Source organism: Seriola dumerili, unplaced genomic scaffold, assembly GCF_002260705.1.
Source record: "Seriola dumerili isolate Sdu_G_001 unplaced genomic scaffold, Sdu_1.0 BDQW01000226.1, whole genome shotgun sequence".
In the NCBI taxonomy this organism is placed as follows: domain Eukaryota; kingdom Metazoa; phylum Chordata; class Actinopteri; order Carangiformes; family Carangidae; genus Seriola; species Seriola dumerili.
In genome coordinates, this window is record NW_019174481.1 from 5,592,628 (window position 1) to 5,615,926 (window position 23,299).

The 23,299-nt window shown below is 41.8% G+C and overlaps 2 protein-coding genes across 3 annotated transcripts; both read left to right on the forward strand.

The window, feature by feature from the left end:
• The first annotated feature begins 1,142 nt into the window (after positions 1-1,142).
• Positions 1,143-1,993, forward strand: LOC111229140 (C-C motif chemokine 20-like). Its single transcript, XM_022755333.1, has 4 exons — positions 1,143-1,281; positions 1,440-1,548; positions 1,665-1,745; positions 1,863-1,993. Exons 1-4 carry the CDS (start codon positions 1,209-1,211, stop codon positions 1,900-1,902), a joined length of 303 nt encoding a protein of 100 aa, XP_022611054.1. The 5' UTR covers positions 1,143-1,208; the 3' UTR covers positions 1,903-1,993.
• Positions 1,994-2,895: 902 nt separating this feature from the next.
• Positions 2,896-8,955, forward strand: capn10 (calpain 10). 2 transcript variants are annotated; one of them, XM_022755069.1, is made up of 14 exons: positions 2,896-3,156; positions 3,554-3,807; positions 4,369-4,500; positions 4,662-4,858; positions 5,031-5,260; positions 5,340-5,481; positions 5,764-5,930; positions 6,033-6,289; positions 6,376-6,578; positions 7,030-7,073; positions 7,182-7,285; positions 7,977-8,170; positions 8,285-8,330; positions 8,781-8,955. In XM_022755069.1, exons 2-14 carry the CDS (start codon positions 3,664-3,666, stop codon positions 8,808-8,810), a joined length of 1,890 nt encoding a protein of 629 aa, XP_022610790.1. In that variant the 5' UTR covers positions 2,896-3,156; positions 3,554-3,663; the 3' UTR covers positions 8,811-8,955. The 2 variants fall into 2 exon arrangements, with proteins under 2 accessions (XP_022610790.1, XP_022610789.1); XM_022755068.1 differs by having other exon boundaries at positions 7,030-7,285.
• Positions 8,956-23,299: the final 14,344 nt, after the last annotated feature.

A 23,299-nucleotide genomic window follows, 5' to 3' on the forward strand; every position in this document is an offset into this window, starting at 1 on the left:
TTATCATTGTAAATGCTAACTGGATGGAGGGACAATATTTAAAAATAAGTATCATACTTAGAGACAAAACGTCTCGTCTACATTGCCCCATAATGTTTGTTTGCAGCAACAAGGTCAGCAGGATGTTATGTTGTGAGGTTTGGGGTTGCTGTCAAACTATTGTATGGTATTGTACATCATACGTGTCTTGTTCTCAAGTCTCTCTTGAAAACAGGTATTGACCTCAATGAGACAACCTTACTAACAGTGACAGTTGGCAAAACATCTACATAAATATGTACTATTTAAAAGTGAAAGTACTGCATTCAAAATATTGAGTGAAACTGTAAGTTTTAGCAGCATCATTTAAAATATCAAGGATAAAAGTACTCATAATAATATAATAATACAAGGGAGATATATCCCTTGTATTATTATATTATGTTATATTTCATTACATTATATTATATTAGATTAAATTAGATTAGATTAGATTAGATTAGATTAGATTAGATTAGATTAGATTAGATTAGAATAGATTAGATTAGATTAGATTAGATTAGATTATATTATATTATATTATATTAGATTAGATTAGATTAGATTAGATTAGATTAGATTAGATTAGATTAGATTAGTAAAGGAGCATTTTAATGTTGGTGGAACAAATTTTAACCACTTTATATACAGCAATGTAGTTTAATTTATGAGAATACATCATATTTTACAAACTGATCGCATGTTTTGTGAGTGAAATCTGAATCTGCAAAGTAACTATAGCTCTCAAATATATGTACAAAAGACAATAGTTCAGTCTGAAATATAGTGAAGAGCGCATATATAGTGAGAAGCATAAAATGGCATGAATCAAGTAGTCAAGTCATTGTATCTAATAGTGTTTACATTCAAGGAATAACCAGCATTTACCATCATGCCAGGATCCTTTTTTTTATAAGTAACACATATATGTGTATACTGCATCTCTTTGTACTATCCCGCAGAATAGGGGGTTTTGTGCCATCACTATGGGTAAAAGTGCATGTGTCATACTTCCTGCTTGACCTGGATTACAGTGGTTTTTCCATGTAAGTTCTTCTTTGTGGCAGTGCTTTTCCGCTTCTCGCAGTATTTATATTAACTTCATTGCCAGAGACAAACTTTATCAGTTCATCCCATCTGAGAATTCAGATCAGACAATTGAATCACTGCTGAAGAGAAGCTGAGTAAGGATGGCAAAGCTCGCTGTGTTTGTCTCTGTACTGTTGCTGTTGGTGGTGGCGCTGGTGGAGCAGAGTGAAAGCAGTAAGTATGACTTTAATGATTTACTCATGATTATTAATTTCACTAATTCTATTGATTTAGTAGAACACAGGATATGTTTTTGTGTAGATTCTGAGCTCATTATATATGTTATTTGGCCTCTTTCTTTGCTGAAATGTTTGTGGTTTTCTTTTGTAAAGGTCAAGTGAAGGTTTGCTGCACAGAGTACAATGAAAACCCAATCCCATTCAAAAGGTTGAGATACTACGTAGTCCAGGACAACAATTTCTGCAACATCAAGGCAATAATGTAAGAAAAACAATCAAGGCATTTGAAACAAAACTACTATCATGTACTAAGTATATGTTAACTGTAAGCCCTGCTATTGCTGTGGTGTCTGAACGTCTTCCATTGTCTTAATGCAGCTTTGTAACAGTGAAAAACAGACTTGTATGTGTGAACCCTGACTCAATGTGGGTGAAACGTGCCATGGAGTCTGTGCCAGAGTAAGTTCATCTCTCCATTCAACCTACAGTGTCTCTGTGCTAGGACACTACAACATTACACCAAGACTCAACAATCATATGTGAATCTATCTCATGTTTTCCTTTTTGTCTTTCCAGAAAAAAAATGCTGGGCAGCCTCTACACTAATGGACCATAAAGACACAAAGTCGCACAAGATGAACTTAATGTATCATTTTAACGTCAATGAATTTAATATTTTTGTATTTCTTTAAATATGCCATTTTAAAGCCAATAAATTGAATATTTTTTTAAATAATCTTCTGACTCTGTGTTAATATTTGACCACTGGACTCAATGTTTTATATAGTTTACAACATAACAATTTCTGTCTAGTCATGTTATAAAATCATTTCACAAAGTGAACAAACATTGGTTGTAAAGTAAAAGTACTCACCGTAAGGACGAAAAGAAACATGTTTTAGTGACAGGTGAACACGTTGTATCTTTACATGCTTTCTGATGTTGAAGAAGGAAAGGAGAGAGAAGAAGGAATAATAGAAGAAGATGAAGGGGAAAAGGGCAAAACATAAGGATAGAAGGAAGGAAGGAAGGAAGGAAGGAAGGAAAGAAGACAAGAAATTAAAATTGAAAGAATAATATAAAGATGGGAGGAAAGGTGGAAAGCGAAGCAGACCTGCCAGTACTTCAATATAGTAGGCTACTTAAGGACAGTACTTGAGCAAATACACACTCAGCTGCCCGTTTATTAGGTTCACCAAGCTTATACTAATGTAGTCTAAGAGATGAAGGTTATGACAATACTGATGATATTTGTTGTAGTTATTATTATTGTTGTTATTATTGTTGTTATTGGTGTCATCATCACCATATTGTTCAGCTTTCATTGAGATTTTATTTAGTTACTAGTTTAAAGTATTTCCAAAAATTAGTCTAAACTCATATTAAAAACAAACTGCAGCCTCTGAAATGATCTTAAAGTTGAGTCAACACATGTCTGGTTTAAGCCTTAGTGAAGGTGGTATTTATTGCAGGGTTGTTCTATTAGACTGCATTGGTTTTAGGCAGGTTTACCTAATAGAGTGTGTAATTCCCTGTATCAACAGTAGGTGGCAGGAGTGTTCAGCAGCACAGGAAGGATTCACTTTATGAATGAAGAGCTGGATGTCCAGGCGGAAGTGTTTTCATACTCAACGGGATGATATGTTTGATCTGGTTTGGATATAACTCTTGCTCATGACGAAATCTTTCGCGTTGTGGGATAAAAACCCGTTGTGTTTATAGTTCTGAAACCATGAGAAGATGAAGCGATATGGAGATGCTACAGCTGTGCATTACAAGCTAACAGATGCTAACGTCAACCGCTAGCTGCAACTGTTATAAGGAAAACAATGACAGTCACGGGGGGAAAAATGCTTAATAGAGGAGAAAGGTAATAAAACAGAGAGCCACATAATTATTTGCTCTGTAATTAACATTGTATTTTAGTTTTGGGGACAGGTCAAACGTATTGTCTTTGTATTTAACTGTATTATGGTTGTGTGAAGTGGATAAGCATTAAAATACGAATGTTTCCCCCCTAAAACACTGTTTTACTTACATATCATCAACGGTGTAACACTATATATCCATTTTAATAGCATTTATTATATCATAAATAACATGCATATAATACAATTGTCCAAATAATCACAAAACAAAAAAGAAAAAATTACCACAGGTAAACAGGTTAAACCTCCACTTTCTGTTGTTGTCTATGATCTTTGCACAGTACCACAAATCTCATAAATATGTTATGTCATTTTTTGGTTTGTTTGTTTTGTTTTTAGGTGTAATACAAGTGTAAAATGTGCATGGGGTCAGTGAGGATGGTCACTGCTGGCTGAGGTTCACCCACTGACCCAGCAGGTAGGATCCAGGTTGAAAAGACGCAGCAGCCATGAAAGGAGAGGGCAGGGCAGAGTGCAGAGGTGAGGCTCTGTTTGAGGACCTGGACTTCCCTTCTGACGACACGTCCCTATTCTCTGACAGCTCCACACCCATCGCCAGGCTGCAGGGAAACATTACTTGGCGGCGCCCGCAGGTTAGATCCATTGTCAAGGGGAAATGGGAAATGCCGCAGTGAATGCCTTGTTTGTTTGTCTTTGTTATGGGTTAAACGTTTACATGCTGTTGTTACTATCATGTGAAGCTTTCATCCCTTTTTGGCTTGTGACAGGTAAACTTGTATCACCTGTCAAAGGTTTATTTGTTCAACCACAGAAGGATTTCTCTTATTATTGCCATATTACTAGATTATGAAAGAGTGCCTACAGGCTCAGAGTTATTGTTCAGTATTTCACAAAGCAGATCTATTAAAAAAGAAACAGACAATATTTTTGCCATGTTTTTATTTTTATTTGTCTGTCATGTTGCAACTAACAAAATGATAACATTAAAAAACAATATTGAGAGAGGCCCTGACCTCCATGTTCACAACAACAAATTTATTGAAATCAACATTCTTTACCCACTTTCAGTTCTGCACCTACTTTTTTTCCACCCCCCCTCACAACCCAACTCCCAGGGCTATTGCAAGTCTTCTTTAAGTCTTCTTTAAACCTGCATGTCTCAGTCCTCCTTCATTTAAATTCCACACCTCCAGGAGATCTGCCAGTCACCAGTTCTCTTCCCTGACAACATCACCTTGGGTCATGCTAAACAAGGCTTATTAGGAGACTGCTGGTTTCTCTGTGCCTGCACCATCCTGCTCAAGAACAAACATCTACTGAACAAGGTAGAGCAACAACTGCATTTTAATGGGGTTTTTTTAATGTCTTGTAACTCTTTGTTCAGAATATGGAGAACTGAAAACATTGGCCCAGTTGTTAGAATAACAAATAAGGATGTTTCTATATTCTGTACTGCTGTAGTGACTTAGTCCATGATTCTCTGTAGGTATTGCCCCCAGACCAGCCCCAGTGGGGTGACAGCAGGTACAGGGGCTTCTTCCAGTTTCGTTTCTGGCAGCAGGGACACTGGACAGAGGTGACCATCGATGACTGCCTGCCCTGTATTAATTCCTCTCTCTGCTTCTCATGCTGCCACTCCCCCACTGCCTTTTGGGTAGCTCTATTGGAGAAGGCCTACGCCAAGTAAGTAGCCTGTGGAATTTCCCTATCTTATCTCTCAGCTTAACCTACCATGAACTTTGGTCTAGGACAAATATTTTCTGTGTTATTTTGGAAAGTTTTTCTGACCTTGTCATGCACTCCGTGTTTAGTGAAGTATGGAAATCCTGTTTATTGTCCCTTCCATCCTCTCTAGGTTTCATGGCTCATATGAGCGACTGTGGGCGGGGCAGGTGTCTGAGGCCCTGGTGGATTTGACCGGTGGCCTAGCAGAACACTGGAGCTTAGGGGACTTGGGGTCAGAGGAGGAGCAGAGACCAGAACAGGACAGCGACCAGGTCAGGAGGAGAAGGCTGGACCTGAACCTTCTGTACCCTGTGAAGCAGGAGTGTGCGTTGAGCTGCTCCACTCACAGCAGCCCTGGAGGTCAGAAAAATGTTTTCCTTGCAGATAAAAGTGATCTTGTGATCACTTGTCACATAACCTGTTGATCTCTTTGTCCTAGGTGCCAGTGAGCTGGGTCAATACCATGCTCTGACTGTCATGGAGTGGTTGGATGTGAAGACGCTGTCAGGGAGCGAAGTACGGCTGCTCAGGATCAGAAACCCCTGGGGAAGATGCTGCTGGGGAGGGGCCTGGATAGAGAGGTAGGAAGGCATGTCACAGTAAAGATTTGTCTGTTTTACATGTGTGCAACCTCAAAAAGAGTTTTGCTGAATCCATATGTCCACCCTCTGGACTTGAGTACTGAAGTGCTTAGCATAATCACATCAAGTCTGCTGTCGTGCTATGCCACATTGTGCCATGTGATGGGACTTCAGACCTCAATCACTGCCATAAATATTACCGATCAGTCTGCAGGTGCGGGGAAGTTCAGACATTGGGATTCAGGCCTAGTCTTCATTCAGTCTTTCTACCCCTCTCTGCAGTGGTGCAGGTTGGAGCTCTATCGAACCTGTTTGTGCTTCAGATCTACAAGCCAGGGCTGCCGAGGGCGAGTTCTGGTTGGATGAGGCCGAATTCATGTCGCAGTTTGATGATGTCACAGTGGGATACCCCATCAGTGAGGACGGACACCTAAAGAGCATCTATACTGGTAATTTCTGTATTTTGTTCAAGAGGGTTTTCTACTTTCAGTCTCTAATTCCGGCCTCCTTGGCAACATCTTTTTCACCCTGAAAACTCTCATCTCTGGCAGGAAGTCTGCTCAAACACAGCCATCAGCTGGCTGGCCGGTGGATAAAAGGGCACTCAGCTGGGGGTAGTCGGAACAGCAGCAGCTATGGTACCAACCCCAAATTTTGGCTGAAAGTGAGTGAGAGAGGAGAGGTTCTGGTGTCCCTGCTGCAGCATAGGAAGTGGAGAAACACAGAGAAATACGCACAAACGCCGCTCGAGGACAACAAGAACACAAAGCACCAGCACTACCAGGCTACTGCTCTACACATGTGGAAGGTTTGTGGTGTCATTCGCATTGGAAACGAGCGATGCAGTGTTTGTTTGTGGCTTTGCGTCACTTGAGAGCAATTTTCTGTCACCAGGTGGAGAAGAAGCGTTTTAATCTGAGCCGGATGTTGAACAAACCTCCATGTGCTTCTACCCACTGCCACGCCTACGAGAGAGAGGTGGTCCTCCACAGGCAGCTGGAGCCCGGATACTACCTGCTGATCCCCAGCACCTACCAGCCAGACGCTGAGGTCCGCTTTCTCATCAGGGTCTTTTCCTCCTCTTCCATATCCCTTAGGTAACGACCAGTTAATGGGAAAAGAAAGTAAATTCCATCCAAGCTGTGTTTCTTTTTCATTTCAAATGTTGAACTTTATAGTTTCAAAATGTTCAGGTACATTCATGTGCTTTAATTTTACTTCCTGCATAGCCCACCGTGTCTATTGAGAAAAAAAAACCAACTAACTAATTATGATCTCAGATTAATAAACTGTAGGCCTAGACATGTCAGAACAGAGTGTACAGATAGTAGATATATAGTGACACCTGCTGGTCAAATTGAAAAAAGAATCAAATAGTAAATTAAACTTATTTTTTTTATCCTTTTAAACAGCAGGAAGGAGACTTTAAGCCATTAACTTACACATTTCAGAGAATATGGTTTTTCTTAGTGTCGCATTTCATCATTTAAAGTGCTTATTTGTATGATTGAATTATTCATGACCTAATAATGTCTGTGTTCTTCTCAGTGCCCTGAAAAGCCCAGCACCTTCACTGCCATTAACAACAGATGGTGAGTGGGAGACCAGTTACTTCCGGGGCTCGTGGGTAGAGGGAAGGACGGCCGGAGGAAGCAGGAACTTCCTGTCTCACTGGCAGAACCCCTGCTTCCCTTTTACAGTGTGTGACCACCCAGCAGTGACATCAGGAGTTAATGTCAGGATTACCCTGCAGCAGAACCGCCCTGACACTGATCTGCACCCTGTTGGCTTTCACATTTACAAGGTTAGTCACATATTAAGGGAGAATACCAGGCGTTATTTAGAGGCGTTAGATGGACATCTACTTCTGTGTACATTCCCCCCAGTCATTCTGCTGTGAATTCTATTCACATCAAATGTTTACTCTTTTTGATAGTAACGTCGATATTGGAAAGGCTGTCACATCTAACTTAGATGCTTCATATAAGAAAACATAAATCGAACAATTGTGTTTGCTAGGAAAGATTTTTTGATAAGTTATTTACAATTATTTGCTGTGGTCCAAAGCAGCACTGGTATATAATAACTTGTATGTAACAAAATAAACACAAGAAAACTTCTTCTTTTGGTAGAATGAATTCAGGTAGTTTTCATGTCTCTGAAGATGTCACTGAAGGAGGAAACCAGTTATCCACCAATAATCAATGACATTTTGAAAACACCAGTGTTACTTCAGTCAATTTTCTCCAATAGTCCTAAACACAACTTCATAGACAAAACAGATTAAACACAATAAGAATGCCAGAGTGTATGTATAAGTATATCTACTTTGACTTTGATGAGCTTAAGTAAATGACAATACAACTGTCACCAACTTATAAAATATTTATAAAAACTTATTACACTGTATGAAATGATAATTTAGTTAATGATGAATGTAAAGTGCTTTTGTAAGTCTATCCAAGTATCTGAGTTTGACGATGTACTGTATCCAGGTCCCAGAAGGAGCATCTGTGCAGACGATCCCCAGGGACGAGGATCCTGTGGCCAGTTGCGTCCCCCACTGTTACATGCAGGATGTCAGTCTGGCCTGCAGTCTTCCTCCTGGAGCTTACACCATATTACCGTCCACTTATGAACCCGACTGCTCAGCAAACTTCACCCTTAGCCTGGCTCGCAGAATACACAGGTTAGCCCTATTCCTGTCTTAACGTTCTGGTCACAATGTTATTACACAGGAAATAGCAGCAGCTTCAGGTTACATCACTGTCAGAAGTAATAGTTGAATGTTTGTCTCTTTCAGGAAGGTGGTGAAAAGTCAGGAGAAGCTGGGGAGAGCCATTCAGGAGGTTTGTAGGTTATTTGTAACTGATTTATTGCTTAAATCATATGTGAAGTATGTAAAGAACATTTGCTGTTTCCAGCTCCTCAGTTATCAAGATTTTAGATTGCTGACAAACCAAACAGTTTGAGGGCGTGACCTTGGGATCTGGGGAGTCATGATTGACTTTTCCTTTTACTATTTTCTGAGTAAATAAAAGAAACATCTACATGGAAAATATTTGTTATTTGCAGCCGTAGTATTGTTACATTAAGAAACTCTACTGTCAGCTCTGCTCACACTGTGTTTTAACTCCAGTAAAGCTCAACAAATGCAAATCTTGCACCAGGGGCAATTCAGTGCAACAAATTGGGCGTATGCATAGCTTACATACATATTTTAAAGTCTGTGATTGTGGTCAGAAGATGGCAGCACTGAATAATCGGTCTGTCTTGCTTTGTCTTTCTCTGGGCGGCAGGTCTCTCACATCTCTGTGATGCAAAGCTAGTTCTCTGGGACTGTTGCTGCTCCACTGACGTCGGCTCACCTCCCTGTGCCTCTTGGCCCACGATGAAAGAACCAGCTCTCCCATACACCCTCACCGTACAGGCTGTGTATGTGTGTGTGTGTGTGTGTGTGTGTGTGTGTGTGTGTGTGTGTGTGTGTGTGTGCGCATGTGTGTGCAGCATGAGTGGCTGAAGAAGGCAGGCAGATAGAGAGATTTAGTGGGAATGTGTGTGTCGGGAATCCTAGAAAGCCTTTATCTGAACCGCTGAGGCTCAGGGCTGATGGGCAGCAACACACTCATGGGCGATTAGGACATCAGAGGTTGTCGTGGGCTGGGCTGCTAATGAAGTATGACGGGACTGGCTTGGTGTAAACAACAGCAGCCATTGAAGAGGGCCGCCACTGCTCTTTGCTCATTCACTCACTGGTGCGCCTGCGCGCCGGCACAAAGGCCCTCTCATGAAGGTCCTCACAGAGGCATAGGGGGCAAGGGGTGAGGGGCTGGTCTCCACCAGCAGAGCCAACCAAACACCACAACCATACCATGCCATACCATACCAGAGCTTTTCTCCCATCCCTCCCCCTTCACGCCGGACAATCTGCTCCTTAGCTAGCTTGAATTGTTCGTCTCTGGACACAGACACAGGGTTTTCTCAATCCTTCATCCCCTAACCCGCTCACTATCCTGACTAACCGTAAGTCAGGCTGAACCTAAAGAGGTCCTCAAAGTTCCTGACTCCATCCTCAACCCATCCACCCCCCCCTCCCTTTTTGTCCCCCTAGACTCGGTCCAGAGCCCTGCTTTGGACCTGAACACAAACCACATTTGAAGGACCGCAAGAACAGATGACAAGCGGACGGATGGGGGGTGAAACGAGGGATGCGGCACATCAGAGGAAGCCGGTCATGTGAAGAAGCCGCCAGCCCTTTTTGTGTTGAGGCTGCTGTATGTGTGGTGCTGTGGCTCCCTGCTCATACCCATGTCTGTGTGTGCAGAAGTCCAAAGGGTTTCTGATTATTCACTGAGCCACAGTTAACAGACTTTTAAAAAGCTTACTGATTAGAGTGGTACTGGTTTGGGAATTCAGCTGTATGAGATGTGTTGAATAAAATGTTAAAACATTACTTGGTGCTATTGTGTGTCATATTTTTTTTATGTGATTTTGGCTTTACACATGTGTGACTTTCTATCATGCAAGAGAAAGCTGAGACACCCTGAACTCTCCACGCTCTCATCACCACGCGCCAGCCAGCAAATGGCGTGCGCGTACACTTCGCGTCCACAGTGCGCGCCACCTTCCTGCGGAATTCAGGAGGTGTGGTCGGCCCCCGAGAGACTCTCACCTAGAAAATAATGAAAACAAATTTGACGCGTGAGTAATGAAAAGTTTCTGTGGAGTATCTACCAGAGAGTGGGCTCCCTGTCGCGACTGCACACCACCGGGAGCTTTAACGTTAAATGAGAAGCTGTCGCGTTGCGTGTAAAAAGAGAGGTGTGTCAGAATTCATTGCATGGTCCTGCACTGCTTCTGTAGTGCTTATAAACCCACACGAAGAGCGAGGTCCGCATAGACGTGTGCATTTAAAACAAATGGGAGCAACAACAGGGAGTACATTGTGTTCTGTAATAGGAAATGTGCCGTGTTGCTAGGTGTAGCTTAGCTTGCCGGAAGGCGCCGCAGGCCCTGAATCCTCGGTGTGGTGGTTGTTTAGAGGCGGGGAAGGTGCGTTGAGAAGCTCGGCTCAACGCTAGACTCCCGTGGCCCTGAAGCACGGGCAAGACCACGTACAGCGTTGTTGAGGCGATTCAATGAGTCAGTTAGTTGTTAGGGGAGGTGTGTAACATGTGCAATATAAACCTGTCTATATCATTTGCAGTTCAACAAGGAAGGAAAGTGACACTCCCCAATTTGTTGCATGTAGCTGAAACTGTTGCAGTAAAAGTGCAGCAGCCCTGCAATAAATCATGTCTTTAAGAAGGCAGTGACGCTCAGTTTTAGCTGTACAGTGTTTCTATTATTTGTGTACCCCATTTTCAGCGTCACTGTACACAAATATTAGAAAATACACGTCAACTATGACACAGTACAGTTCAACAGCACAAACTGCAGTCTCTAAGATTATCATAAATTGTCTAATCACATGTAATCCATTGCAGGACTTTTATATTAGACACTGCCAAATAACTTTAAAAAGCAAGGTGGTCCTAAAAATTGGCAACACAGTGCACAGTCTCCCTTCATGGTAACTAGTCAATTGAATGTTCAAGACAACGTTTTTATTTTGCTGGTTTTGTTTCCATCAAATCGCAGTCTGAGAAAGATTGAATGACAGTTCGCGAGCGCCTTACGAACCGTACAGGACTCTATAGGCTCACCGAAAGACATGTTGAGAGAAGGAGAAATATGTATGAGACGAGGACAAGGAACAAGAACACTCTCAAGAAACAAACGGCTGAGTGCTGTTTTTACGAATGATCTAATGCGTTTGACTGCCTGCTAAAGTGTATATTGTTTTGGCTTCTAAAGTGAATAGTTTTCCTCATGTCGTCGCAGATGGTTGTGCCCAGGGGCACGGATGAGCAACCCTCTTTCACATACCGAACTACACCTTGCTGGGTGGAACTCAGCTAGACGCGACGCCACGGGGAGACAGCCCAGCCCTATCACGATGCTTCAACCGAGCAAATTAACAGATTGGCCTAAGGCACTTCCGCACCGTATGTGCCTTCATCATGCACAAACTTTAGAAGCGAGCGTGAGCAGGACAAGTAGATAGTGAGGGGAACCTTTTTGCTTTCTTTTGTTTATCACCATGAGCAGAACGCAGCCCTAAATCCGCATTACAATGCAAGCTTTATGCTGACTCAATTTCTGACCACCATTATTGACATAATATTTATCTTCCTCCTTACTTGGTGGAGCAGTTCTCTGGCGTTCTAATAGATCTCATGATCCTGGATCGGGTCCACGGATACTGAAGGCATATAGGTGACTTATCACACTCTTTCATCAATGAGAGGTAATTAAATCCATGTGTGGAGGTGATGTACAACTTTGTGACCCTCGTGGAGATCTATGTTGATCTTGTGCATTAAGATATGCTTTTTTCGTTACACTAGTAACCTATGTCTTGCTTTATAGATAGCTCAATAAGAGTGGAGGCACTCATCCTTTACTGAGGATCCCATAGCATCGTTGGTGCTCGAGCCGATAGTTAGTGTTGAGGAATGGAATTAGGGACTCCTGTACCTCTGAGGAATCCAGCACTCCGCAGTTAAGGACTGAACGCGGGCATGGCGGAAGTTTCATGTGTTGGGAGAGGAGATCTGTGGGCTGTGGTGTCAGTACGCTTCCAGGTTAAACCCATCGAACAGACACTCGTATGCATGTAATCGCTGCACAGCATTACTCCTCAAATGTACTCAGAAATGCACGCTTCTGATGCATGTTTTCATCTTATCCCACAGTGACGGACATACATTTGCATCTCGGAGAGGACAGACAAGCTCTAGTGACCAGGCGACCTCTGCTTCGCAGCATCGCAATGAGACACTACTGCAGTCAGAGTCTCTTCAACGCCTTTGACTCAGCTAAACCCATCAATGGCGAGTGAATAGAAAACACACAGACTTAAGGCATTTAAGTGTGGTATGTCTCCACTCTTCGCTTCTAATTATCATTTTCTTCTTCTCTGCGGCAATCCTATCTCTCTACGAGGACCAATGAGATGTGCGGATGCTCACAAAACAATTGCGAAATTTCCTCTTTCTATATAAACATTGTAGTGCATCAGTTGGTGTCGTTTCAGGAGGCTGAATTTGTAAAACCGACTTTTTGATGATTCGTTGAGTTGAAACAATTAAATCAAATACTAGTTTTTTCATCACGCAAAAAAAAAAACTGCTATGTCAAGGTCTCTCTGTTTTATATCATTTTAAACTGAATATCTTGGGCTTTAGGAAATATGATGAGCATTTTTCTCTCTTTCTCGTGACATTTACATTAAAAAGTATTAAGTATTAGACATTATTCCTCTTGGATGATAATGTATTGTAAAGGCTTTATCCAACATATCAATTATCAGCTATTTTTCATTCGTAAAGGTGTGTTGTCTTCAATGTAAGAACAGTAAATTAGAGAAACCATGTATGGCAACTCCGTGTTCCAGTGACCTTTTGCCAGTAAAGTTGATGAGCACCTGTGACTTCTCACCATTACGAAAACAGGACAAATATAATAAACACTGTTGTTTGCCTGTATTAATCGATGATGAATGTACTGCATCATACATTTCGCAGAGGCCTGGGAGACTTGCCATGGTCCTGGGTGAATTTTGCTAGTGGCGACGTTACGCCCTCACACAGAAAACCTCTGCAAGGGTAAAGATGTTGCTCATTAATTTAAGAGCAAGAAGACATAGTTTTTTCTCTGACATACTTTGTTTTTCATGAATACATGTGACTGATTTAGTACGGTCACTTCTGTTTTTGCCGGTGTTAGAGGTGTGTGTTTTTGTGATGTGGTTGAGGGATGACGAGTCCAGGGAGGATACCATCTGCGTGAGTTGGCCTGTGTGATCTGAAATGAAGACAGAGTAAAAAGTCAGGGACAGAGGCAAGAAAGAACGATTCCTTCTGTGTGGTCAAATTGGGAAAATGAACACGAAAAGCCTTTCAACGGGACAGGCATGAAACGCAAGTTGAAGAGAGAAATGTGCGTTATTTTTAATCAAACCAGAGGGGCAGAGCAAAGCCTCCCTTTTTAATGTTTTGTAAGGCAAGTTGTAACTCTGTTAACTTGCCGCACGCAGAGAGGGGGGGGCATGGTGACTGGTGTTGTGGGTCATTAGCTGTTTAACAGAGTGTCTTGACAAATTCAGAGAACACCACAACAAAGACAATCTGTTATAATGCGAGATCTGATTTTATTGCTTAACATAACATCTACAGCTTCCCTGCTGTCAAAAGTAAATCTGTGTTAATCCAGTGTTTTTATTGGGACTCAACAGGTTGCTGGGTAGATGTTATTGTTATTACACAGTGCTGTAATTTTTATCTACAATGTCTCCTGGTCATTTGCGACAACTAGATGATTACTATTATTGTTGTACGATATATTTGTAAATAGCAAGTCCAACTTCAAGAGATACACTTTTAATTGATATCAGCAATGGTTCTCCGTCCTTTGACCATGGAAGTTGAATCCCAAAAGGATAGAGGACCAAGTCTCATGTAGGGAATTGAGCAGAAGGTGGTATGCCGAGGCATCTCTTGAAAATGGAGCTTCTGGCAAGCTGGCCTGACGATCACTGTGCCTGCGCCCTCGAGCCCGTTCGCGACCCAAGCGGTTTCCCTTGATGTGCTTTTTTATTGTCTTTACCCCGACCGGTTTAAATTAATCCAAGGTCGGGCGCGTCTGCTTTATAATGTCCTCAGCAAAGTGTATTAGGGGCCTGGGAACACTGGCCTTTCCACTGCCTTTTCATTTTGTAGTAAAAGAAACTGAAATAGGCCCAGGTCCAGGGTCTGTGACAGTTTTTTATTAAATTCCTCGGGAGCATTTATGTTTCGGAACGCCACTCGTTAAGCAAAGCGCCTATAGTTTTGTTGAAGAACTGTATGCTGGCCGAGTGTTTGGTTTATAGTGTGATGAATGGTGCAGGTGTGTCTCGAGCGAGTGTGTGTCAAAACGTGAAGAAACACAGTTTGGATTGTACACCAATCGATGGAATTTATATAGCAATAAATGGTCAAATAATGCTCTGCTGCTAAAGCCGGGTTTAGTGTCACTTCTTTCTTAAATGGATAGTATGAAATGAGATAGAGGTTCGTGTTTAGAAAGGTTTCGGCTAACAACCTTTAGAATGCCACAGGAGCCTGGTGGTGGCATTCATAGGCACTGGTAGTCTCTTGAACCATGAAATCTGTGACCTGGTGGTGTGCCTACACACTAGACCTAGTTCCATTATTCGTTGAGTCTAGGTATACGTAAGTAGATTGGTTCCGCGTTTTGCACTGATCAGCATCATTTCTCAGAAAGAACATGTGATTCATGTGGAGAATATACATTAAGCAGGTGAGCTCACAGTGGAGGAGTATTATATTATGACTGAAATCTAACTCAGAGATACATTTAATATTGGGGAAGTATTCTGGATACTAAGTCAACAAATTTAATGTATTATCAAAATAAAACTTATTGCGGCCACCTTTTAATACTGTCTAATAAGTACATTCAGTGGGGAATTTTTGCTCCACGAATTTATTTGCAGCTCTAGCCTGCTGGGTCACATTAATAGATTAGTTATTTTTTTGTATACATAATCATGCCTTAATATGAGTGCCGTTCAATGATATTATGAAATACAAATAAAATGCAATTACTATTAAACTTATACCCAACTTGTTGATAGTTAAATAGTTCCGAGGTATCTCACCTAAGATCAACTAGCAAAACAAGCTAAAGAGGCGCAAGAATGAATCAAAATTAGAAATATGATGATGCTACTTAACACAAGAAAAGGATGGCTGGCCCAGCAGACAGCAGACCTTAAATGTTGTGTAATCACACACTCAGTGGCACATCTGGAGACCGCTGAACAGTTTAGGATTCGGATCATTATGAACTTTGAAATGTAGACTGGGATATTACGATAAAAAGGCTGTTGGGTACCCTCCAAAAGGCCACATGTGATAAAATTGAAAAACAGCGTTAACCAAACACGAGGTGCTTCAAAAAGTGGAAGATTTTCAGCAGCAAAACAAAATGTGAAGTGCAAGATAGTTTTTTAACAGAATCTGGAAGAAGGCTGTCATGTGCTGAGAGTATTAACTTTTTAGTGTTGCTAAGAAACTAATGAAAGATGAGATTTGGTGTAAAGCACGACATAGCAAGTCGACGTATGCTTGATGATGTCTGATTTGGATTCAGATAAAATCAGGTTTTAGCTTTCTGGCTTACCAAAGAGGCGAACATCGACAGAAGAATGTGGCAACCACCTACCATAACGAACTATTAGATATAATTCATTAACTTCCAGCACCTCAATCTCGCCATAACAACCACTCTTATATCCATGTTTATGTTCTCTGAAGCTGCAGGGATCCATTTGCTTAATTGTTGCAGAATTATTCGACGCAGAGTGCGATGAGAATGTGGTTATATGATTTATAGTGCGAACCGAAATGAAGAATTATGATGCTTCATAATGTTTGACGTCGCGTCTTTGTTAGACATGTGGAACAAAATTAAGATGAAGGACACTTAATTTTTTTTATTTTTGGTTGCTTAATGTTTCTACCTGAAATTCTGGTTGGAGAAACAGCGGCACGAGAAAGCAGGAGCCCTGGCTTATGGATCTGATGGTGTTTGCTGCCTTCTGAATCACGATAAGCTTTCCGAGAAGGGGTTGTAACCTGTCTATTTGGCAATCACGTACAGCACAACCTAACATTAAAGACTGTACGTTCTGATGTTATGCAAAAAGCACTGGCTAACACTAGATGCACTGGCTAGTACTTCATTAGTTGAAGCGTTATAGTTCCAGCTGCATCGCGTTGTTGATCACATTTTCATACATGATCATGACTCTCTGGCAGCAGCACCAAAACCATTGATATTGCTGGTGTCGGAAGGTCATAACTCTGGTGCATGCTTGTATTCTGAGCTATAATGATGTGGAAGTATTTTATGCCAAGTAGATCTTGGGTTCATACTGAACCTCTGCTAGGTCAGTAATTAGACCAAAACCTCATCGAGTGTCTGCTGTCTGCTGATAAAGTTACATCGGAATCGACACAACAGGCCCCAGCTAACCCTGAAGATGGATCAACAAACTCAGGCCAGATGAAGAAGGGAATGTATACTCTCTGGCTTTGGCATACAGGAGAGCAGGTAGCGCTCAGATCTGCTGTCCGATTTAGCCAACATTCCCATTACAGCGGAATTGCTGCTATCGTTACTTTGTCCAGCCCTTCCAGTGCAGGTTCTGTTGGTGTTGTCCTCCGTAGCGACGCTTGTTTTGTGCATAACTCCCCCAGGTTAGACCTACACCGGCTGTGATGGAACAGTAAAGGCTCCTCAGTGCTATATTTACAGACAGGCATGTGGTTCCTACGGTGGCTGCAGGGTGGCAGACGCGCTCGCGGAGCGACATGGAAAAGCACATGAAATGGTTATGGCTCATGCAGAATAGCAGTATGTTAGTTGTTGGTACATGATAGTCTGGGTGTAGCGGGAGGTCAAAGGTTGTTGATATATGGGTTTCATTCATGCGAGAATCACAAAAAATCAGCAGCAACATGTCTGGTCATGAGTCCTTTAGAGCTGCCTGACTGTAACTTATAGCAAAGTGAATTTCTTTCAATGCTGTGAGCACCACAAACAAAATCATTCACCACTGTGTATTATACTGCATTACCTCAATAAGTACAGAAGCATTTAGCAGGAAAACATGCCACTTCAAGTTTCAAAAATGAAAGTACTCATTATGTAGGACTGCCCCATTTCAGTGTGTTGATGCTCTTTTTTTTTTATATTACTGAAAATTATTTGTGATTTCATTAATGTTTAGAAGCTTTAATTGTTAGGTGAGTTTAATATTTACTTTTTTGACAATGACCATATTTTTAGAAGCTGATCATGGTGTAATATGTAAACTGTAACAGAAACAAAAAATATAATATTTCCCTCTGAATGTAGTGGAGCAGAAGTAATGACTGTAGCAGATAATAGAAATACTCAATTAAGTGCAGACACTTATCGAAAATGTATCTTTTAATGCACTTTCCTCCAAGAACAATATGAGCAGATTTCAGAATTGGTCCTATCCTCTTGGCCATGACAGTGCAATGAGAATGTTTTTTGAGGTTGTAGCTCTTCATCTCCATCAGGCAGATGCTTGAAGGCATGCAGGCGTCCACCTCTAAGGGGCCTTTCAAAATAAAAGACCTGGTGGCCTGACAGTCGACAGCCTTGGAAAGAAACGGCCCGAGCTTGGACTCACAACACTGGAGACACACAACATGAAGCTCTAATGACAGGCGAAACATAAGCAGAAGACAGAGAATAACACAGAAAACCGTCATCCATTCCCTCTCCCCTTGCACAAAATGCGGACGAGATGAAATGTTTTCTAGTTAAAAACACATGTACTTAGCTGAACATGCACCATACTTCACAGCCCAATTACACAGGATTTAGGATGTAGGCACATATTGGCAGGATACAAATACTGCGACTGCTGCTCCCTGTGGTGAATGCTGTAGAAATCCTCCTGGGAACACACGTGGTGGACCGCAATGAATGAAGGCCATTGTTCTCTTCAGGTAGAGAAATCTCTGCACAGTAATTCCTTTTCTACACACATGACACAGAGAACTGGTACATATTTGTTCTTACCACTCTTGCAAACTTGGCCGAGCATCAATATGACAATCTCACTGACTGTTTCCAGCATGGAAATAAAAAGTCTGATCTCGGTGCACCTCCGAAGTTCTGCCCCTCGTTCCTGGCCTGCTCAACATTTCTCCCGTGGCTGCATGAATGCCGTTCTCCATATTCTCCCTGACTTGAAAACTGCTTATTCAGATCCCAGCCAGGAGCGTTGGCTGAGTTTGGGTCGCAGGGGTGGAGTGAGTCTGGCTACTCACATGAAGGCTCACAGCGGTTCTGGAAGTCTTAAGAATCATCTGGATGTGCTTTTCTCGTTCCAGGCGACCAAATGGCAGAGGCTGGGTTGGTCACTCGCTGAACATGGTGAAAAACTGAAAATTATAGGCGGATGAAGCAATTTCACTAAGAACCTTCAACTTACGGAATTTTTCAACCTCTAATCCTTGTTTTTTGGGGAACTGTTGGACTGAATCAGTTGGTTCGCCAAATTTTTTTCGTGTGTGACCCTTAAACATAAAGCGTTTACGAGTTCCGATCAGTTCAGTCTCAGAGAGGAAAATCCCCCTTCGACTGAAACTGATTTTGCAACTCGTACGCTTTATGTTTTAAAGGTCACACCACAAAAAAATTTTTGGGAACCAACTGATTCCGTCCAACAGTTCCCAAAAACAAGATTAGATGTTGAAAATTCCGTAATTGAAGGTTTCTTATGAAATTGCTTCATCCGCTATATTTTCAGTTTTTCACCATGTCAGCAGTGGACCAACGCAAGCCTCTTCCATTTGTCGCCTGGAACGAGAAAAGCACATCCCAGATGAATCTTAAGGCTTTCAGAACGCTGCTGAGCCTTCATGTGGAGTGCCCAGACTCACTCACCTGGACCCAAACCTCAGCAACGCGCTCTGGCTGGGGATCTGTAAGCAGTTTCAAGTCAGGAGAATATGGAGAACGGCTTTCATGCAGCCACAGGGAGAAAGTGAGCAGGCCAGGGCCGGAAGGGGCAGAACTTCGGAGGTGCACCGAGATCAAGACTTTAATTTCCATGCTGGAAACAGTCAGTGGAGATTCATAATTGATGCTCGGCAGAGTTGAAGGGTTAAAGAACCAATATGTCCAGTTTTTCTCTGTGTCTGTGTGTAGAAAACGGATTCTGGTGCAGAGATTTCTCTACCTGAACGAGAACAATGCTTCATCATTGCAGGTCCAGCAGTGTGTTTCCCAGGAGGGATCTACAAGCATCACCACAGGAGGCAGCAGGTCGCAGTTATTTGTGGCTGTGGAGGTACTGGTGCATGTCAGCTACAGTACAATGTGTTTTACTGAGAAACATTCATCTCGTCCGGCATTTTGTGTCAGGGAGAGGGAATGATAGAGCGGTTCTTCCTGTGTATTCCTCTGTCTCTTCCTTTATGTTCTTCTCCTGTCAGAGAGCTTCATGTGTGTGTCCTCCAGCTGTTGTGGTCAGCTCGGGCCTGTTTCTTCAAGGGCTTCGACTGTCAGGGCCACCAGGTCTTTTTATTTTGAAGCCCTTAGGGTGGACGCCTGCTGCCTCAGCTTCTGTGATGGAGATGAGATCTACACACTCAAAAACATCTCATTGGCACTGTATGGCCAAGAGGTAGGACAATCCTGAATCCTGCTGCATATTGTTCTTTTGGAGGAAAAGTGCATAGATACATTTTCGAAGTTGTCTTGCACTTAATTGAGTATTTCTATTTTCTGCTACTTCATACTTTCTGCTCCACTACATTTCCAGAGGGAAATATTTATATTTTTGTTCTGTTACAGTTTTACATATTTACACCATGATCAGCTTCTAAAATATGGTGGCATTGTCAAAAATTAACTATTTAAACTCACCTAACATTAAGCTTCTATACACATTAATGAATCACATAATATTTCGTAATATAAAAAAAAAATAGCATCAAACACACTGAATGGGGCAGTCCTACATAATGAGCTAGCTTTTCATTTTTGAAACTTTGAAGTGCATTTTCCCTGCTAATGCTTCTTGTCCTTTTATTGAGGTAAATGCAGTATTAATACAGAGTGGTGAATGGATTTTGTTTGTGTGCTCACAGCATTGAACGAAATTCAACTTTGCCTATAGGCAGTTAGTCCGCATGCTCTAAAGGACTCCTGGACAGACATGTTTGCTGCTGATTTTTTTGTGATTTCGATGATGAACCGCCTTTAACCCTTTGACTCCCGCTACCAGACTATTGTACCAGACACCGTAATACTGGTAGCATTCTCAATACTGAACGGCTTGTCATGTGAGCCTTTTTCCATGTCGCTCCCAGCCTCTGGCCACCCTGAGCCACCGTAGATGCCCAAGGCCTGTCTGTAAATAGCATTGGAGAGCCTTTACTGTTGCCACACGCGGGGATGTAGTCTAAACGTGGGGGAGTTAATGCACAAAACAGCTGTCTGCACGGAGACCACACAACAGAACTGCACTGGACTGGGAAAGAAGGATGGCAGCAATCCTCCTTAATGCGGATGTTGGCTAATGGGAGCAATGGCAACACCCTGTTCTGTAGCCAAACCAGAATACTTCCTTCTTCATCTGGCCTGAGTTTGACTCCAGGGTTACTGGGGTGCCTTTGTTGTGTCGAATTTAAGAGTTTTCGCAAGAAGCAACACCTCGATGAGGTTTTGTCTAATTACTGACGGGCTGGGCAAAGAGTTTCAGTGACGCAGCCAGGTTCTACTTGTATCAATATTCCCTCCGTTGTGCTAGATATAGAAAGCATGCCCCAATTTGACCCTTCGCGACACTCAAGCGAACAATGGTTTTTTGGTGCTGGCAGATCTATGACAGCTGAAAATGTGATCACCAAGCATCAAGGCTGGGGCATGTCGCCACTGAGTGAAGTACTGGCCAGTGCTCTGCCGGCAAGGTTGCTTATTTTGCACGATCAATGTAAGCGTCAAGTTGCGTTAAGTTGTTGTGCTGACTGTGTTGCAAGGTGGAGCATGTTCACCCGTCTTCTGGAAGTATGTGATTCAGAAGGAGCAAACACCATCAGAATCCAGGGCTCCTTGCTGTTCGTGCCGCTGTTTCCAACCGCAAATTTCAGGTAGAAACATTTAGCAACCAAATAAAAATATGTTTCTACAAGTGGTATCACAATTCACTATTTTTTTTTCACTATCAATAAACGCAGATTGTCTCAAAACATTGGTGAGAAAATTGGCACAATATGGAAGAAATGGCCTTTGGCTCATGTGACGAACATAACATGGATCATGAGTATTTTGGGTTGGAGGGTGGAGTCCAAAGATTTTATTCCTAATTTGTTATCGGAGTGGGTTGCCAATTTCCTTTCTGTCATGTGCGCCTTTGGAAGCCAGAAGCAAAACCAGTTTTACTGAAAGTAGCATCATTAAGAACTCGACTTGTATGTTTCTTTTTCACACAATCTCTCTTTCTAGTTTTCTTAGCAACACAAAAGTAAACTCTAGAGCATGACAGCCTTCTCAGATTGTAAAAACTATCTTGCACTTCAATTTTTGGTTTTGCTGCTGAAAACCCTCCACTTTTTTTGGGAAGCACTCGTTTGGTTATACGCTGTTTTTTCATTTTAATCATGTGGCTTTTCTGAGGTAGCCAACAGCTTTTATATCCAGTCACATTTCAAATTCATATGATGCCATTTCTAAATCTGTTTCATCTTAGCCAGTTTGCCACTGGAGTGTGGATTCACACATTAAGCTGCCTGCTGCTGGCAAGCCACCTTCTTGTTGGTAAGCATATAAAAATTCTTTTGTCATTCTATTGCCCTTTTACTGTTGTAGTTGATTCTTAGTGGAACTGACCTATTTATTATATACAGTTTGGGTATAGTTTAATATGTAATTTGCATTTTAAATTGTATTTCATAATTCATTGCACCATATTGAAGATATTATACTGTATAAAAAAAAATAATTTCTATAATGTGACCAGCAGCTAGGCTGTCAATATAAAATGTGGAGCAAAAGTTCCCACTGAATTGTTAGCTTGATTAGAAGTATTAAGTGGCATGTAAATTAAATTTACTTAAATTTGTACTTTAGTATAGTACTTCATTAAATGTCACTTTAGTTAGATTTCAGTCCAATACTTAATACCCCTTTCAAATGGGTGAGCTCACCTGTTCTAATTATTTCTCCACAGAATCACATGTTCTTTGAGATGAGCTGATCCAGTGAAAAACGACCACTCATTCGTAACAGACTCAATAAGTGGACTGGGCTTAGTGAGGCACACCAGCCAGGTCACAGATTTTCAATGGTGCAAAAGAGACTACAGCAATGTGCACCAAGGCTCCTGTGGCATTGAAAGGTGTAGCCGAACCTTTCTAAAGCGAACCTCTACTTTCAGTTTCAAATCGCATTTAAGAAAGAAAGTGACACTAACCGGCTTTAGCAGGCAGATGCATATTTGACATATTTATTGCTATATTAATCCATCAGGTGTAACATCCAACATGTTTTCTTACCTTTTGGACACACAACGCAGACACCTGCACCCATCATCCACTACCAAACATGGCCAGCATTACAGTTTTTCAACAAACTATTAGGCGCTTTCTTAACATGGTTCCAACAAATGCTCCCGAGGGAATTTAATAAAAACTGTCAGCAGACCTGGACTGGGCCTAGTTTCATTTCTTTTACTACAAAATGGAAAAGGAGTGAAAGGCCAGTGTTCCAGGACCCCTATCACACCTTTGCTGAGGGACATTAAAAGCAGAGCCCGACACCTTGAATTATTTAAAGGCGGGGTAAAGACAAAAAAAAGACATAAGGGAAACCTGGGTCGGGTCGAGGCCCAGGCACAGTGCACTCTAGGCAGCTTGGCAGTCCATTTTTTAAGATGCCGGCTATACAACTTCTTGCTCAACACAAGGATGGTCTCATCCTTTGGGATTCAACTTCCAAGCGTCAAAGACGGAGAACCATTGCTGATTCAATAAGTGATCTTTGAAGTGGACTGTATTTACAAATATATCGTACACAATAATAGTAATCATTCTATTCGAAATTGACCAGAGGAATTGTAGATAAAGATACAGGCACTGTAATAAAATAACATCTACAGCAA